The 17,823-nt window shown below is 52.3% G+C and overlaps 1 protein-coding gene across 1 annotated transcript in view; it reads right to left on the minus strand.

Moving 5' to 3' along the window:
* RASSF5 (Ras association domain family member 5) overlaps nucleotides 1-16,411 on the minus strand; it is a 69,278-nt gene extending 52,867 nt beyond the window's left edge. The window contains exons 1-2 of the mRNA XM_006922831.2: nucleotides 15,939-16,411; nucleotides 15,520-15,857 (exon numbers count right to left, since the gene is read on the minus strand). Of these exons, the coding sequence (XP_006922893.1) occupies nucleotides 15,520-15,857; nucleotides 15,939-16,057 (457 nt within the window). The 5' untranslated portion in view covers nucleotides 16,058-16,411. The remainder of the gene's footprint in view (nucleotides 1-15,519; nucleotides 15,858-15,938) is intronic.
* Between the last annotated feature and the right edge of the window lie 1,412 nt (nucleotides 16,412-17,823).

The raw sequence follows: 17,823 nt of genomic DNA on the forward strand, positions 1-17,823 counted from the left end.
CTGCATCTTTATATTTCCAGGAAGGAGCCTGGACCCAGCCCTCTTGAGACCATATACTGTGATTCCTTGTTTAAGAAGGCAGGCCACCCCTGAGGGCACTCAACACCGCCCCCCCCACCAGCCTGGAGGGCCTGGAGGCACACAACTGCACCCTCCCACCACACACAACTCTAACACCAACACACACACGCACACACACACACACGCGCGCGCACACAGAAAATGTTCCAGAAAGCGAGCCAAGAAGCCAACAGGAAGGGTCGATGCAGCAGTGGTAGAAGAGACACCTGGGAGGTGGACCCATGTCTCAGGTCAGAGAGTGCCAGCCGCCCGTGGACAGGCACGGGGGGCAGCTGCATGCCCTGGGGCTGTCATCTCTGTGCAAAGAGCCAAGAGGGGCTGTATCTGAACACGCACAGGTCAGGAGCGATGTTCAGTTCCCGTGTAAAATGGGCTGGCTAGGCAGCGTATATGGGATGCTGGCTCCCCCAGGTCAGGCGAGAAGGTCCTGGAGAGGCAGGGTGGTGGTGGGGGAGCCTGGTTGAACTGAGGACATGAGGCCACCCCAAGATCCTGGTCCCCACTTTCTCCCAAAATGACCGTATCAGTTTTGGGTGTGACAGAGCTGAGTGGGTCTGACATGCACTTTTGAGTGACCCTTTTGTACTGAAGAGAATGGTCCTGCTCAATTGTTGCCATGGGCAAAGAAGACATCAAAATTCTCACTGGGACCTTGGTCCCTTAATTTAATGTATCGCTCGTTTATTCCTGAGTCCGGCTTCCTGTCACATTTCCAGGCAGCCTGGATGTGCCCCCTGCACCCCCTTCACAAACATACTCGGCGGGCCCACAGAGGTCCACTCCTGCCCCTGGTGGGTGGGTGTGGGTGGGTGTGCCTCCTGGGCAGGCCCATTAATCACCTTTCTCCGACACAACTACACATCTCTAGGCTGAAAGCACCAACAAAAAGAAGGCACTGCTACCCAGCCAGGTGGGTGAGTTGGGTGGAGGTGTCTGGGAGGCGCAGGTGGAGGCAGGGAGGGCAGGACAGTTCATGGCAAGTTCAGACAAATGATGCAGGAAGTGAGGGGAACGTCAAACAATGCCTGCCCAGTGAGGCAGGGGACAAGGCCTGACCCCTGAGCACCTTTCCCACATGGTCTGATTCATGCCACTTTGCTCTTTGGGGGTGCTATAACCATGAAGCATGCCCTCCGCCCTGCTTTGGGCAGAAGTGCATATTCGTTTAAAATTATAAACAAATCTAATAGGGTTCGGTCATTTTTAACAATTCTTGCTCCAACTTTAGTATTAACTGACTCCTCGCTAGGACCACATGAGACTCTCCCTCACGGCTCTTCCAGCCCCACTCCTGGTTTTTTTCTGTATTATATTATTTACACTTCCAACGTTTACAACATTTACATTCCGCTATAACCACAATTCCCACGGTTGTCTAAAATGCACTCCACTTTTAAATTGATTTTGTCTTTTTACAACAGCAAAACTATTTTTAATTTTGATTAATCTTTTGGTTGACTGAATTTTGGGGTGTATTATTTTTTACATGTTTCCCAATGATGCTTTAAGCACCTGAAAGAGATGTGCCCCTTTTTATTGGCCTTTTAATACCTCACACTATGGCCTCATGCAGTATGCTTTGTTGGTGACAGTGACGATGAGGAGGAGATGTGGATGGAGAAGGCAGAGGTGGGAGAGCACGTATCCCTCAGCGCGACATCACAGAGCATCTCTGAGAATCCCGTTTTGGCCAATAATGAATGGAGACAATAGAGTTTGGAAAAATGTAAAAATAAATGATTTGAGGTGGGGCCCAGGGTAGGGAAGGCAAATGGACCTCATTCCTCACCTTCAAACCCTGTCTCTTTTACTGAGATGTGTCACCTGGACCCTCGGACCTCATAGCCAAAAAGGTCCAATATAGACAGAAGTGCAAAAATGTGGCACAGCTTTTGAACAGGGGCAATTTAAGTATGTGCACCATGAGGACAAATGAACTCAGAGAACCAGAGAGTATCAAACCTTTTTGTATCCTTCCCCGTCTATCTAGTTACTGGTCAGTTCTCATGTGCATGAAGCCATCCATTCAACATGTATTTTACTAAGGGCCTACTAAGTCAAGTACTGTTCCAAGGACAGCCAGTTCTATCCACAGACTTTCTGTAACAGGAACAAGTGTATGAAAGGAATATATATACCCTTTTTTTTTTCCAATATAGAGATATCGTATTTTGATTGTCACCACAGGAAAAAAATACATCCTATTTCCAGGGCACTTTAACCTTAAGAAAAGAAAATATGTTTTAAAACGTTGTAGACAGTTGAGTTTACAGGAACTGAACAGATAGCAACAAGCCCACAGTGTCCGAAGCGAGCGTGAAGCCACCAGATGCCCCCTCCACTCAGGTCTGCTCAGGAGGGGCCTCCGCCTCCTGTAGGCATGTGTCACTCTCCTCTGGGTGTAAGAGAGAAAAAGCAGGTGAGGCTCCTACCCCTGGGCTTAAGGCCCTCTTCCCCTTCCCTGGAGCCCCTGGAGCTGACAGAGAAAAGAACATGAGCCTAGCTGTGAGGGACAGACATGGAATAAGAAGCTTGAGGGGGTTTGGGGTTTTTTGCTTTTGTTTCTAAAGCAAACACCATCTCTGAGAGGGGACAAAGGGCAGCCTAGCCTCTTGCTAACCTCGAATATATATTTGGAAGTGTGCTACAGACCCCAAAGATAAGAACAGCCACACTGGTTTGCAGGAAGCCCTGCCTGGGGACTCTGCAGACTGCAGGGTGGTAGAAGAACCTCAGACAGATGTGTGGATGTGAACGCACACACAGGTGCACACGCGCAGGTGTGCCTGGTCAGAGTGCCAGGAGGTCACAGGAGGCCAGGAGCAGACAGGTTCAGTTCTTTATGGGACAATCAGGCTGCTGCAGCCAACTGGTTTTTCCACACCTGCTTCGATGTCACTTGTATTCAAAGTGCCGATCATCAACAACCAACAACCGAACACCAACCAACCAACCAACTGGGTGAAAGGAGACCTTTCGCAGTGAGAAGGAAAGTAAAACAGATTATGTCTGAGGCCCTCCCTGTAGGTGACCCACAAAGGCTCCTTTACAGCTGTTTCCCTGTAGCCAGGACCATCAGAGACTTCTGGGGAGACCCAGGCCTGTTTCCCAGTGACCCCCAAGCAGCCTTTTAAAATGATATATGACTTGCTCCTTGGCAACACGCTTGCTTAGGCCCTAATGATGCCCGGTGGGCTAATCTAGCTGTGCTTGTTAATTAAGTGGTGTGGTAAACCCAATGATAGGAATTTTCCCAGAGAACGCATTCAAGAGTGTCACACCCCTCCTCCCCTTCTGCCTGGGCAACCTTCAAACCCTGTCCCTTTCACTGAGATGCAGGCAGCCCACCTGGCCCAGGTACAACGGAAGAACAGCTGTGTTGGAGGCTTGCACAGATGACCTGCGGGGGGCAGTCGTTAAAAGTCTTTCTGGGAGCACAAAATAACAGCAGCTACCAATAAGAGAGCCACTATGTGACAGGTATCATGTTCGCATGTTTAACCCCTCCCATTACACCAGTAGGAGGTTGGCATTCTTTCCCCATTTATACTGGGGAAAAGCAGGGCGCAGAATGGTTAATCTGTACAAGGAAAGTCCTTGAGCCAGGAATCCAAGATCCAGACGCAAGTCGGCCTGGCTCCAAGCCCATTCCCTGAAATGCCACACTGCGGGTTGCTCATGAAGTCCTGCGAGCAAGATGAGCTAGAAGGCCACGGTCGGCAGGCTCCCCACTCCCAACCTCTCTGAGCGCACCCTTCCCCCTCCTCTCCCGATCGATTAAGCCCAACGAGCACATCTTAGCCGCAGTGCAGTACTCGCCCTGACCTCAGCGCTGCCACTCAGGCCTGATTGATTTTATTAAATCTATAACTCCTTGGGCTGAATAGCAAAGGAGTAAGGAAATGATCTATTGAATAATTCTTAAAGGGGAGGTGGAGGGAAGATAAACATGAAGACACTAGTGAGAATTTAAATTGAGGAACTCAGTATCCAGCTGGCTTCTCAGTGAGAGTCACAGCATGTATTAGGCTATTGATGAGGATAAATTATTCAGGATGGCTAAAGAGTACTTGTGTCCAAATGGAGATTAAGTCTAGTTGAATTAAAATCCCCACTTCTCAAGAGGTAAAACCTTAATCAGAAAAATGATGTGTCCCATGGTCAAGATCCTATTGTCTTCCAAACTCTACTTTCAAAAGCCTGGCCCGCAGATGACTTTTCAGTTTAAGTCCGTCCCTAAGGCTCAGTGTCACGGCCACCTACAGGCCCACCTGCTCCTGAATGTATGTGAGGACAGCGTGGAGACAGATAGGGCAAGGAGCCCCAAGGAAAGCTGACGTGCTTCGAAGATCCAGCCATCAAAGAGAAGCAGCTAAAGGTCAGCGAGATGAGAAGAAACAGCAGTGACCAGTTCCGGGCCTGGCTGTACTGCTCTGACCCTTAGCAAGGGGTCTGCCTTCTCCGAGCCGCCTCATCTGTAAAGTAGCAAATCCTCTTCCCACTCCCCACTGTACAGGGTTGTGGAGAGAACACACGATATTTAAAACAAAAACATAAATGCTTTGACTCTTTAGCAGAAACGTGCTGCAGAAATATAAGATGCTGTACGGAGCATAACACAGCAGAAGGACCTCGAGGCTGGAAGGCAGGCGCTCAGGGTCTCAGACCTGGTGCTGCCAGCAGCAGGGCCTTTGTCGGCCCGTCTCCTTTCTTTGAAAAAAGGGAATAGGATGACCTAAGATTCTATGAAAATTTGAATTACTACTGTCTCTCCTTCTCATCTTTCACTCAGCCCACACTGCCCCGTTACCCTTCTCCAGGCGAGGACTGTTCTCATCCTAATTAGAGCTCAGTCGCTGGCTGAGGCTGGGGCTCCTGCCCAGCTGCATCTCGCCCAGCAGTCTCCAGCCCCACACAGCCTGCCCCACAGGCACCTCCACTAACCATGCAGGTGAGAAGCCTCAGCCTGGGAAACTTCAGGCTCACAGGTCTTTGGAAGGCTGACTCAGCAGCTTGGCAAGATCTGACACCCCTCAGAGCCACAGGATGGGCAAACACGGTGGCCATGAAGATGCCCATGTTCCACCACCTCAGGGACCCAGCCAGACCGAGATGACTTCTTGGCCCTAATTCTCAGCCAAGGAAAGGCTGTTAAAACCCGTGGCCAACAAGGGCTCCTGACGTGGGCTGACCACATCCTTCAGGTCTGGCTGTTCCACCCAAACCTGGCAGGGGGCAGCCCCTGAGCTGTGGTCCCTGGGGAGTCGGCGGTGGAGGCCCAGGAGTGGAGTCGAGCTCAGCATTCAGTACCAGGCTGCCAGAGGTTCCTACAATCCCTTCCCCGTGCGAAAGGTCTCAGCACCCAAACACCCCCCGAACACCCCCAGTTGGAGCAACCTGGACCTACCGCAAGCCAGCCGGGCCTTGTGGCGGAAACTCTGCAGGGCCTGAAGCTTTTCTGATCCCAAGTGGCTCTTAGGGAGCCTGCGAAAGAGCCGCTGGAGCCTCAAGGTGACTGTTGTGAAGCAGGCAGTGGCCGCCGCCACGTCTCGGCCCTCTGTCATCCCAGCTGCAGGGGGTCAGGAGCTTCTCTCTAGGCCTGGCGTCGGGGATGGAGGGATGAGTGGGGCAGTCACTGGCCCCTGGAAGGGCTCCAGGCCTCATGTGACCGAGGTGCTGCTCAAACCCGTCCAGCCTCGCTGCTCTTTCAAAGGAAGCCACAAACAGGCACCTGGGCCTCGGAGGCCCCAGCACAGCACAGAGCTAGGCGATGGCTTCTCCTTCCTAGCTGAGGTCTTTCCCCTCCACCGCCCCCAGTGGAAAACTTTCTATTCCTGGGGCTTTTAGCTTGATAAGATAAAAATTCCCGCACCAAAGAGGCAGCAGGAAAGAGGCTGCCCAAGCCTCACTCCTCAGTAGCGCCTATGAGTCTGAAAATCAATGTCTCCAAAGTTTCAACAGACGATAGAAGTGATCGGTTACCTCGCATGGTGTGCCTGGCTCAGGAACTCGTTAATGGATTTCTTTGGGGATGGCGATTAATAATGCTTTAGCAGCTGTATAGGTTCCTAAGGGATGACCGGGCTAATTCACATCCTCCCATGCTAAGCCCAGGGCAGGGGAGGGGAGGAGTTGCAGCTTTCAGCTGCTGGGCCCAGAAGGAGGCAGTGTTTCTTTAAGAGGGTCATGCCATTTATCTGAGACCAGATACCTGAGCAGAGAAGAGGTGACAGGCAAAAGGAGGAAGAAAGAGAAAAGAAGAACAGAGTCTCTCACACAAAGGGCAGAAATGTTGTCCTCTTGCCCTAAAATGATGGTCACAGGAAGTCCCCTCAGTGCTGACACCCAGAAACAACCACGTCCTGGTGGGGGAAGTTCCCTTGGTCACTCAGGCCAAGAAGGACGACTGACACTGGGCAGTTAGCAAAGCCTTCCAGAAAAGCCCCTGGAGAGGAACGCCTGTTCCGGGCCACCCCGAGATTCCAGAACTCATTAGCCAACAGCCAGTGTGGGCCAGTTCCCGATGAGGGAGGGACACTTGTTCTCTAACTAGAGGAAATGCACCACAGAGGACTCAGGTGCCTGCAGAAAGGAAGCTGCATTTGCGCACCTGCGCTCTGGTCACCAGTGGGAGGTCCAGGAAGCCGACTCTCATCAGTTCGCAGGTGAGCTCCATTACTCCTCCTGTAACCGCCAACCTGGCTCCACTGCAGTGTGCTGCAGTTTTCCCCCAGGTTGCAGAGAATGCTGAATGGCATCCTACCCCCAGGGCCATGTCCTCGGGCCCACTTAGAGAAGAATATGTTAGTAGAATCAACCTAAGCTGCGCTCCTAGCCTCCAAGTAGGCTCGCCCATCACCTGCCCTTCTCATAGGAAATCTGGTCAGAAAGTTCCCATTTTAGGTCACCACTCACTATTAAGGGCCCTGGTGCAATAAAGATGAAAACTTATGTGTAAGCTCAACAGTAAAAACACAATGTTCCAAGTCATTTATTAAATACAGAAATGCCCACAAAAGCCACCCTTCCTTGGGCCAGGACACTGGTTCTTTCTCCCCAATACTTCCCAAGGAGGAATAGGCTGCCCAGTTTACCCAGCAACCTCTGCACCAGAAGAGAGTCATGAGTGAGTCCAGGTCCTGAAATGACACTTGAGGCCATCAAGCAAGGGCTGGAGCCAAGGTTCCTTGCCCCACTGCAACTCTGATCCTTGTAGCTGAGATCTGCAAGGGGGCCCAGGACACCTGCCTGGCTGAGCGCAGGCCAGGCCAGCATCCCCTGGCACCCTCAGGGAAGAGAACATATTTGCTGGGGGGATTTCGAAACATGAGTCACATGTTTAGAAAGCAGGGGGGAGAGGGGGAGGTACCCTCCTGAATGCCCCATCTGGGCTCGAGGGTAAATTGGCCTCACTTCTTTCTCATCTCAGAGCTGTTCTTTGACCGGTTAAGCAATTGCGGAATCCGGCAGGAAAGAACCGGCAAAGACTAGAGACTAGAGACTAGAAGCTTCACCGCTGACCCTTTGAAAACTGCATAGATTTTCCACTGTAGGAATGGCTTAGGAGGAGCACCATCCAGAGGCAGGAGAATGCTTGAGATTAACTGCTCTCGCTGTCCCTGACAACAAAGCTCTGACCAGATGACCTCCACACTGAAGCAGGAGTCCAGCCGAGGCCCAACAAAATTTGAAGAGACAGGCTTCACCATCTTAAGAGCAGCTTTTAAAATATATCCTCACCTTGAAATACCCTATTCATATAAAGGTACCTTCAGATTACTTTTAAAAACATTCATCACTAGAATAGACCTTTATGCATTGTATCTTCAACTCTTTCTCTCAAAACTTTCAAGTTACAGCTGGAAGCTGTTGTTCCATTTGAACAGTGAGGCATCTCTGAGGTTTTTTTTTTAATACTTTCCTCGGTTGCCAAAAGGACATAATTACTTCAACAGAAACCACCAAACCTCTAGCTTCCATCCAACTTGGATGGAAAAAAATAATCTTCCTCCAAGTCAGCAAGGAAAGTAAGTGATGATACCCAAGTGAGAGCCTGACTTGGAGAAACATCCAGTCAGAGTTGGGTGGGGGGCTTTCCCCAGATTTGCTCTCCCCACGTGGCCACACCACTGCCTGGGGCAGAGCAGGATTTGCTATGCCAACCTCAGCGGACGTTCCAGTCCCTGTCCAACTCGTCTTCACCCTAACTGTCCACTCTCAGGCTCAACTTGATTTCACTTGGGTTCATGGTTAGTCCTGTATCATGAACTCTGACCCTAAGCCACTGTAAGGAGGAGGCACAAGGAGGAAAAGAACTTGCACTTGGATTTCTATGCCCATCCCCTACACGCAACCAACACCAGGGGGGTGGGGGCGGGGAGAGAGATACTTGTTTCTTTTATCTTGGGATTTAGAGAAACTTCACCCTTTGTTGAAAGATCTCCATCTACACACACTGAAAATCTATTTAGAAACCAAATGCTGAGAACAAGCTAAAGTGCAGCCGACTCTCAATCATCCAGGCACTGACTGATTCTCTAGCCTGAATGTGGTTGGCCCACCACTTGGCTTACCCTCCTTTTTTCCTGCATCTCTTTTTATGGACATTTCAGCATCCATTGGCAGAAGGCAGGCAGATGAATGAGGAAACTCAGCTAACTTGCATGTTCAATGACGTTAGCTCATTAGGCAAAATGCTATGTTGGGGTTTGGTACTGGGTTTGCTAGAATGATCCAGGTCGTCTTGGAGAAGTCCTTTGACTGGCTCCCTGAATGCTGTGTGTGTTTCCCCATCTGTGAGGTGGCCAGGAGTCACCCAGCCCTGCCTACCTCACAGGCCAGTGCACTAGAAAACACCAAGTCATCTCTGAGATCAAAGTTCTCTGTTTCCATAATTTCTTTGCCGTTCTCAACTCTATACTACAGAAATATTCCCATCCTAACAGGCTTATAGAACACCAATTTGTATCTCCAGCAAACAGAATAATTCTCTCCTAGATTCGGCCTGTAGTAGAAACAAAACATAAAAGGATTAAAAAAAAAATAGTCAAAGAACATCACACTTCTTTTAGGCCTGACTTTCGTGAGCCTGTGGTCTGATTTCTTAAAGGTCCACGTAAGCCAAGTTTTCATTTTCGAGCAGCCCTAGCCAATGGCCACTGCAGAGTCTGGGGAGGATCTGCCCCGCCTGGAAATGTCTATTCAGGAAATAGGGAGGCGGAGCAGAAGGCGGAGCAGCAGGCCCTTCGCAGAAGAGTAAACATGACCCAGCCCACTGTGGTCACAGGTAGGGGACATATCCAGCCACCTGCCCACCCACGCAGTGACACACAGGAAGGAACAGACGGGGCTTCCCCACACAACCCTTCTTACAGTGTCAGATCACACTTGTCCCTCCCCCGCCCCCCATGCCTTCAATGGGGCCACGGCAGTGGGTGTGGGGAGGACAATCCTGAAGAAAATCTAGGACCTATTAGAACAACCAGGAGTCACTAGACCCCCTCAGCTGAGACAGGGTACAAGCCACAGGGAAGCTGGGCACATGGCTACCACACCAGAGGACCCCTGGGGCTCTTTCTCCTTCCTATCCAAAAAAGGCAATAGAAGAACGAAGCCTCACAGCTTTCGCTGTGGGTGCATCTCACAAGAACTTTGTGCCAGGAACAGCAGGCAGGCTAGAACAGGCCCTGCCCGAACCTGTCAGCCACTAGGCCAAAGACCACACCATGGGGAGCTCTCGGGGCTCACGGGGGTCTGCCCATGTTTCCTCGGCACAATGCTTCAGAGAACATCCAAGTATTACCTCCCCAGGTCTGAGTCAAGATGGTCTTGACCTTGGGGCAGGGCTCCCCATGACTATTCCCCATTTTATTCCACTTAAACCAGTGCCCCAGGGAACCCAGCCTGCTGTCCTGTTTGACATCACCACCCGGGCCTCCTCCCTGTTTCCCCAAAGCCTAAGCTGGCTCAGCTCCCCTCCCAACCCCAAGATCTGGCGCTGAACATGCGGAGAGACGCTTGACAAAACCCTTGGAAAAAAACCGAAAGTGACTAAAGGCACAACCATCTCCCCAGTCGGGGCTGGCCTTCCCAGCGTCAGCTGCCGCCAGCACTTCCCAACCCAGCCAGGGGAGAGCCGGACAGAGCCCAGTAGGAGAGGTGGGTGCCTGGGGTCAGTGGAGGGGGCAGAAGGCTGTCTGGAGAGGCAGAAAGCATCCTGCCACCCATGCAGGCCAGACCTGCGGGTGGTGAGGGGGAGACCACACCAGAGGGTGCTGATTGAGGCACGGGGCTGTGGAGTCAGGGGGGATGATCTGTTTGCATGCTTTGCATACTCACAAATATTCACCCACCCCAGAATACTCACCTTGTCACCTGAGGAATGCGAACAGGAAGGGCCTCCCATGAGGCCGTAGATGTGTTTACGGCTCCCTCACCAGCCTTAATGGTACCCTGGGCAGAACCAGAGTAGCAAGCAGCAACTTTTGTGGGGAAACTGAGGAATGAGGGGTGGGGTGGAGAGCTAAAGAGGGCCCCAGTGGGACAGCAGCTGGGGGCTGCCTCTAGCACAGAGGTGTTGGGCACGGAACAAAGGAAAGAAACGGCTTGACAAGGCCAGTCTGGTTCACCCTAATCTTACCCTGCCCCTAACCAGGTGGACCAGCCCACATGAGACCTCTTCAGAGGCCTCCCCAAGTTCTGCCCTCATGAAGCTATTCTGAGGATGAATGTGGCAGGGAGCATGAAAATACTTCGGGGTCTTCAGTGTCGACCTACAAGGAATTCCTCCTGTGTCATTCTCCCCGTGGGGCCGGGCCTGCCCTGAGCCTCAGCCACCCCTCCAGAGCCTCTGGCCCCTGCCCCAAACAGGCAAGTCGCTTCACCAGCCAGGTGGGGGTCCCTTGAGGCTGGGCTGGGGGCCATACTTCCCCTGCCTCTCAGAACCTAGCTGCCAGGCTGGGCATAGGCTGATTCACTGGTGAACTTGGGAAGAAGAGAAAGGATCCCAGACCGAACCCTCAGTGTAGAGGGGAGATGTCAATCCACGTCCACCTAATAACTCGCAGGATCAGCAGGCGAATGCACGCGTTCATTACCAAGTCTAATTAGGCTGGCAGACAAGTGACATTAATCATTTTTGACTGTACCTGGGATTCAAGCCCCTCTCACTCCATAATCAGAAAATTTCATGCTCTGATGAATAGGGGGAAAATTAAGCCCACATTTAATCCTTTCACTTTCATCTTTTGAGAAGACAGGAAGCAGGGAGGAGAGGAAACAGGAACAGCTTAGGGACCTCAGAAGGCCTCTCTCAGAGCATCCAGGTCCCCTCTCTATCCCCAGCACCCGATCTCCCCCACACTCTGCTAGGACCTTTCCCAAGAAGACGCTTGTTAGAGCCACAGGCAGAAGCGGGGGTTTCCACTATGTTTAACAACACAGCGTCCATCTCAGGGCTTAATTTTCCTAATGTCCAAAACCAAACATGGGCCTGGATTAATTAAGCCACACACCTCAGCGCTGCTGGGTATGCTGGACAAATAAAACACTCTCCAAGTGCTCAGGTTCTTGGGTCTGCTACAGGGAGACCCCACGTCAATGTCCCAGCAAAGAACCCATGACAAGGCGTGGGCCTTCAAGATCTGGATCTGGTGGCTCTCACATGGGTGGTTTCAGTCTGCAAAGAGAGGTGAATTAAGCCCAACCATTAATGCAGTGACAAGACAGACCTGGAAAGACTGGACAAGGGGCCCTGTGGGTCCCCACACTCACCCCCCCATTCCTCAGTTTCCCCACAGAAGAAACTGCTTGCTGCTCTTGTCCTGCCCAGCCTCACTCACCAAGAAAGTCTCCAGTCCCCATGCCTGATGGCCATGGCAAATGCCTTGTTCTCACACTGCCACAGAAAGGGGAGGTTAAGATGACAAGCCCCAGGGCCCCGCTTTCAACTCTATAATTCCAATCCCTTAACATTTCATAGCTCTAAACAACACCCTTCCAGACCCTGGCTCCGAGAGCAGACACGTGGCACTCACTGGCAACATGCAAGGTATGTCCAAGCAATCCTCTTGGAATGTTGAGTGGGGCTTAGGTCTCCCCATTTTCCAGACCATTCCCTGGTCCAGGACGGCTTATATATCCACCCAAATGAGGTGAGAGGTCAAAGGTCAACTCTATGTGCCTTCTACTGAGGAAAGGGTCAATGACCTATAAGGGGCATTCCCTGCAAACAAAGCCATAGGGCAGCTGACATATTTCTGATGTTGACCATTCCCTCCTAAAGTGCTGGAAATGGACATTCTCATCGCTGCCACTGCCTCCACCCCGAAATACACACACATGCACACACACACACACACACACGCAGTCACACACCCACCTCTCTCTCTCTCTTCCCCTCATCAATCCCCACTACATTTCCTTCTGTATCTAAAAAACAGGATTTCTTCAACCTGGAAATTAATATTAACCTTGAACTTTCCTGTTGGCAAATCCAGCATTAACCAGAGCTTTACAGACCTTGAAGCAGGAGTAAGCTTAAATTGGAGGAACTTTCACTAAAACGGCAGGCAGACAGTTTTCTAAAAACTTCCTTTATTAAAAGCCCATTTTGCCAACAAGTCTCCCACCCAGTGTCAGCCTCCTTCTCAGACAGATGTCATTCACATACCCACTGACCTTCTGCTTGTTTCCAAGAGTAGGGAGATTTAATAGTAATAACAAGCTGCCACCTTCATCAATCACTATTTACTAAGACTATATTCTGTACCTGCATCATGCTCGGGGCAAGTGATACAAAGACAAGGCGACCACTAAGCCATTGGCATCCTGTGAGGATGCTCCTCGGCCAGCAGGCAGGAGTGATGTTTCTATAGGACGCTGATACCTATACTTCCTGGGATGCTCAGGCACTTGCTTCCCCACTTAGCTAAGCAACTAGACAGAGTTTGAAAACTATAAGCACTGCTTGGAAAGGTGATCCTAAGAAGGGTCCCGAGCCCAGACAAATTGTTAAACTGTTGAGTGGGAGGGGATAATAACGACATTCATATTACATTAAATGTTCATATTGTACTTTTCAACACTGTTCTAAGTGCTTTATATATATTAATTCATTTAATTCTGACATTAACACGATGAAATAGGTACTATTATTACCCCATTTTTAAAACAAGAAATCAGAACACAGAGCTTCCCAGGGTCACACCTAGACTCACAGGCAGAGTCAGGATTCACACCCAGGTCTCTGGTTCCAGGCTTGTGCTGTCTTTTAAAAGTTGTATTTCTGACCCTTGCTTTTCAGAACCAAGATGAAACAAACCAACCCCACCATGGATTAGACATTTGGCTTAAAGAAAGATGCTCCTTAAGTCTAGCCTGTTGTGTTGCCACCTGCCAGCTCTCATTTGCACATCAGAACATTTATTTTCTTTTTTTTCAATTTTTTGAATTTATTTTATTAGTTTCAAGCATATTAGAACATTTCTTAACTGTCCCTATCCAGCCACAGGCCCACGGTTAGTTAAATATTAATAATGACAAAACAGGGACTCCTCTCTGCAGCCCCTAGAGTCCAGCACTGCTCTCTCTCCAGTATTCAGACATCCCTGGTTGGTATGTGGGGGCCACCAAGTTACACAAAGTCAGCGGAAATGTCCATGCACCTGAGTCTTCCTGCCATGAGAAACTGTCTATGAACTAATCAAAGGAAATAAATTCTAATGTGAAGTGAGCATAAATTCATTTAGTCATGGAGTATCATGCATATGCACATACAAACACACACAAATACAGTTATCACCAACCCCCCCATCATAAAACTATGTGCAAAATATTCAACAATTGACAGTCCCTAAGCATCTTAATACAAAGCAGAATTCTCATGAAGCAGATTTCCTGGGATTCCCACACAATAAAACCCATTACAATGAGGATACTGCCTCTGTGTTGACATTACAATGAGGATATTGCCTGTGTTGACAGGGTTGGTGGACCCAGTAAAGTACTCCAGGACCACTGATAGGGCCAAAGCTGCCAACACATTCGCAGGCATTCAATTCTATTGTAAGGTCAAGGGCATTTACCAAGTGACAGCAGCCCTCCACCCACAACACATACCTCTGTAACTTTTGCTTTTTCCTTTTTAATTGGCACCTGAGCTATGAATTCTGGTGTTGGAGGGAGCAGCACCCCCATTCCCCTCCAATCTTTCCCTTCCACTTGACCCTGGCTTAGAGTCTGAGCTCTCTTTCCCGGCAGGCAGCAGCAGTGGGAGGCATGCTGCACAGCCTTGGCTGTGGACTGACAACAGAGAGGCAAGGTAGGGTTTTCCTGATGTGGAAGTAGCTGGCGCTGTCCAATGGTGCAGCCAAATGGGAGATCATGGGGGAAGGGCCTTTGCTGAAAGACTGCAAACCACAACCCATTTCCAGAGATGCTTGCTAGAATTGTGCCATTGTCTGTGCTTTGTACATCGGATCTTTAAAATATCTACGTAAACACATGGACATCCTCTGCCAAACACAAGCAACAGCAAAAATGGAAGTGGAGTGGAGAGAGGACACCCGTTAAAGCAGTACACATGCCTAAAACTGTAGGAAGAGAAAAATAATAAATCCCAAGATTACAAAATTGGCTCAGAAAATCTACACCTGGGGTGCCAGTGTGTTATGGTCAGGTTTGAGAAGAACCTGGCTCAGGAGGAGGCTGGAGAGGCCTGAGAGCTGGGGGCGGGGGGCAGTCCTGAGTTGGGTCATCTTAGAGCATGATGATGAGGTGCAGTCACATAGGAGGAGGAAGAGGAGGTGGCAGGGCCCAGTCAAACATTGGAGCAGAGTTCAAAGGCTTGAGGGGCCAGGGGTGGAAGGCAGGAGGGGGCATAGGTCTCCTCCCTGTCCCAACAGGTCCTGCTGGAGGATGTACCATAGGTAGACATGTATCATGGACCTGTAGCGCAGATGGACAAACAAGCCATTTTGCCATTATGCCCTAATCAGCACGGGTCAAATGGTCACCTCAATACCAGGCTCGCAACTCACTCTCAGGAATCTACAACAAAAGCAAGAGGGTGCACGGAAGACAACGGAATGACCTTCCAGCTTTGGCCATCAACTCGAGTGGAGAGAGAGTGTGTGTGTGTGTGTGTGTGTGTGTGTGTGTGTGTGTCTGGGGAGGGGAGCGAGGCATGCACCTGTCAGGAGAAAAGGTATTTGTCAAATACCGCCAAACTATGTCTGGGCAGTAGGCAGTCCCTAAAGGATATCCTGCAGGGGATAAGAAGCAGAGTCTCCAGGACTTATCTCCCTTAGTTAAAGTCGAGGTCTCTCCTGGAGCCAGGGAAGGCAATGCCCGGTCTACCTGCCCCAGCCGCTCGCAGTTCCTCGCCCATTGACTGCGGTCTTCCCGCGCGCCCCTCCCCTGCCCGGCCCTCATACTCACTAGCGCAGCGCAGCGCCTGCTGCAGCACCTCTTGTCCGCACAGGTCACACCAGCCTCGGCCGCTCCGTAGTGCCAGTTCCGCGAAGCAGTGCCCCTCGCCTCGTTCCGCCGGGACGCGGGGATCCTGCGGCTGCTCGAAGATGCTCCGCACGTCGCGGGGTCGGGGCGCTCCAGGCCGCCGCCGCAGTCTCTGCTGCAGTCCAGGCCGGAGAGGGCGAGCGGGGCGGGAGGCCCGGGGTGGGGGCTCCGGGTCCCCGCGGGTAGCCCTTCGGGCACCACGCCCCTCGTGCGCCCCGGGCGCAGGGGACAGAGGCGCAGTGGCGCAGCGGCGCGAGGACCTGCCCGGCGGCGGCGGCGGCGGCGGCGGCGGCGGCGGCGGCGGCGGCGGCGGCGGCGGCGGCGGCGGCGGCGGCGGCGGCGGCGGCGGCGGCGGCGGCGGCGGCTCGGGGCCGCTCAGGCTCTGCAGATAGCGCGGCGGTTCTGGGTCCAAGAGCAGCCGGTACGGGCGCTGCCCGATGGCCGGGGACGCCATGGCCATGCCAGGCGCGCGGCTGCGGCGCTTCTCCCGAGTCCTCCTCGAGAGGAGGGCGGCCCCAGACCAGCGGCCTTTAAAGGGACCGCAGGCGGCGGGGCGGGGCGGGGCGGAGGCGGGGAGACTCGGGAGAGGAAGGAAGGACGACCCCTGGGAACCACCGACCGACCCAGCCGCAAGGTTGGCCGTGGGAGGCGCCCGAGCGGGCGTGGATTTCTGGGCGTCTTCAGGAAGCGGGCTGGAAAGCTGGGGCAGCTGCAGGATTCCGTATGAGGAAAGCTCTATTCGGTACAACTCAGAAGAGACATTTCTGTAGGGGGCCGTCTGCCTTCAGCCCCGCCTCTGTCCCTCTCCCATCGCTTTCCTCCTCCCACACCAGATCACCCCCACCCGTGCCCCAACACGCCCAGGCGAGGGGGCCGGCGGAAGGAAGGCTGGGGAGCTAGCAGGGGATGAGGTCTAAGGAGAGGACGTGTCCGCCCGCCACCCTCCCAGCTCTCAGCCGACCCGAGCGATGTGCTCCACTGCTCTTCCCCCTACCCAACCTCGCCGCGGTCCGCGCCCCTGGGCGAGCCGAGCCCGGCGCGGGTCGGAGATACTCGGCCCCCGCTCGCGCTCCCGCAGCCGCGCGGAGTCGCGTGACGCAAGGGGACGCGCGCGGGAGTAACGCTGCAGACGCTGACCCCGGGAAGCCGCCCCCGCTGTCCACGTGCGACTTTCGCTCTCCTTGGATTTCCCCTGTCAGCTGCCCTGCCGGGTAGGATAGTCCTTTCCCGGAAGAGTGGGGTGATCTGGATGCTGGATTGTGAGAACGCTCTGGCGGCCCTGGAGTTGGGAGAGCTTGTCTTCCAAAATGAAACCCTCGTCTCCCCAAAGCTGCTCTAGTAATTACTGTGGAAATAACTGCGCCCTCCCTCCCCCCGCGCACACACACGAAGCCCTACTTTGTATTTGGTATGGACAGCTCACCTGTGGGACCCAAAGACAGATCCTTTGCTACCCGCACCACGACCACCGCGTCATCTTCCGCCCCCACTTTCATGCTCTGTTGTCACCGTCTTGATAGTCTTAATAAATTTTAAACGAAGGGCCTTACAAATTATGTAGCAGGTCCTGATTCTCTCTCACGGGTGAGGAATCAGGACTCCTGGATCTCGGAACCAGTGTCTTGACACAGACCAGTCCTTTGACCCTGGGCCCTCTTCAGCCTCTACGATTTTCCTGTGAATTGGTCTGAGAGTGAGGCAACAGGCTTTTGCAATCCTCGCCAGTTCCACTACATGGACTCAGTGATCACTCACTGCCTGTCCTTTTAAAACTCGGCTTCGGTTTGGTTGGTTTATCAGAGGTCACCGCAGCCAACTTTGGGAATAGTCTAAATTCTTCTGGACCTGAGATTCCCCCTCCTCTTCCCAGGCTAGAAATGGGTGTCCCCCTAGTGTCTGGTGGGGGGATCTTCACTTTTGCTTTTTGTTTTCCCCGTCCCCCGCAGTAATTTTTAGGTAATTCCTAACATTTCCAGAGTCTAGTGGCCAGGGAATTCCCAGCCTGCTTTGTCCCTCGTGGCAGGAATGATCATAGAGTCCTCTGCATTTGTAGCAGAGGACATGTTGCAGGGTTTCTGGGTCTCACCAGAGGCTGGAGCTGCTCACTTCATGAGGTGGTAGGCGGGAAGAATGACCCCCAGCGTCCACTGCCACAGTGCTGCGAAGAGAAGTCGAAGAGAAGTCGAGAGGCAGGCGTAGGAGCCACCAGCCACTCCCCTGCTCCCC

The sequence above is a fragment of the Pteropus alecto genome, unplaced genomic scaffold (genome assembly GCF_000325575.1).
Source record: "Pteropus alecto unplaced genomic scaffold, ASM32557v1 scaffold359, whole genome shotgun sequence".
NCBI lineage: Eukaryota > Metazoa > Chordata > Mammalia > Chiroptera > Pteropodidae > Pteropus > Pteropus alecto.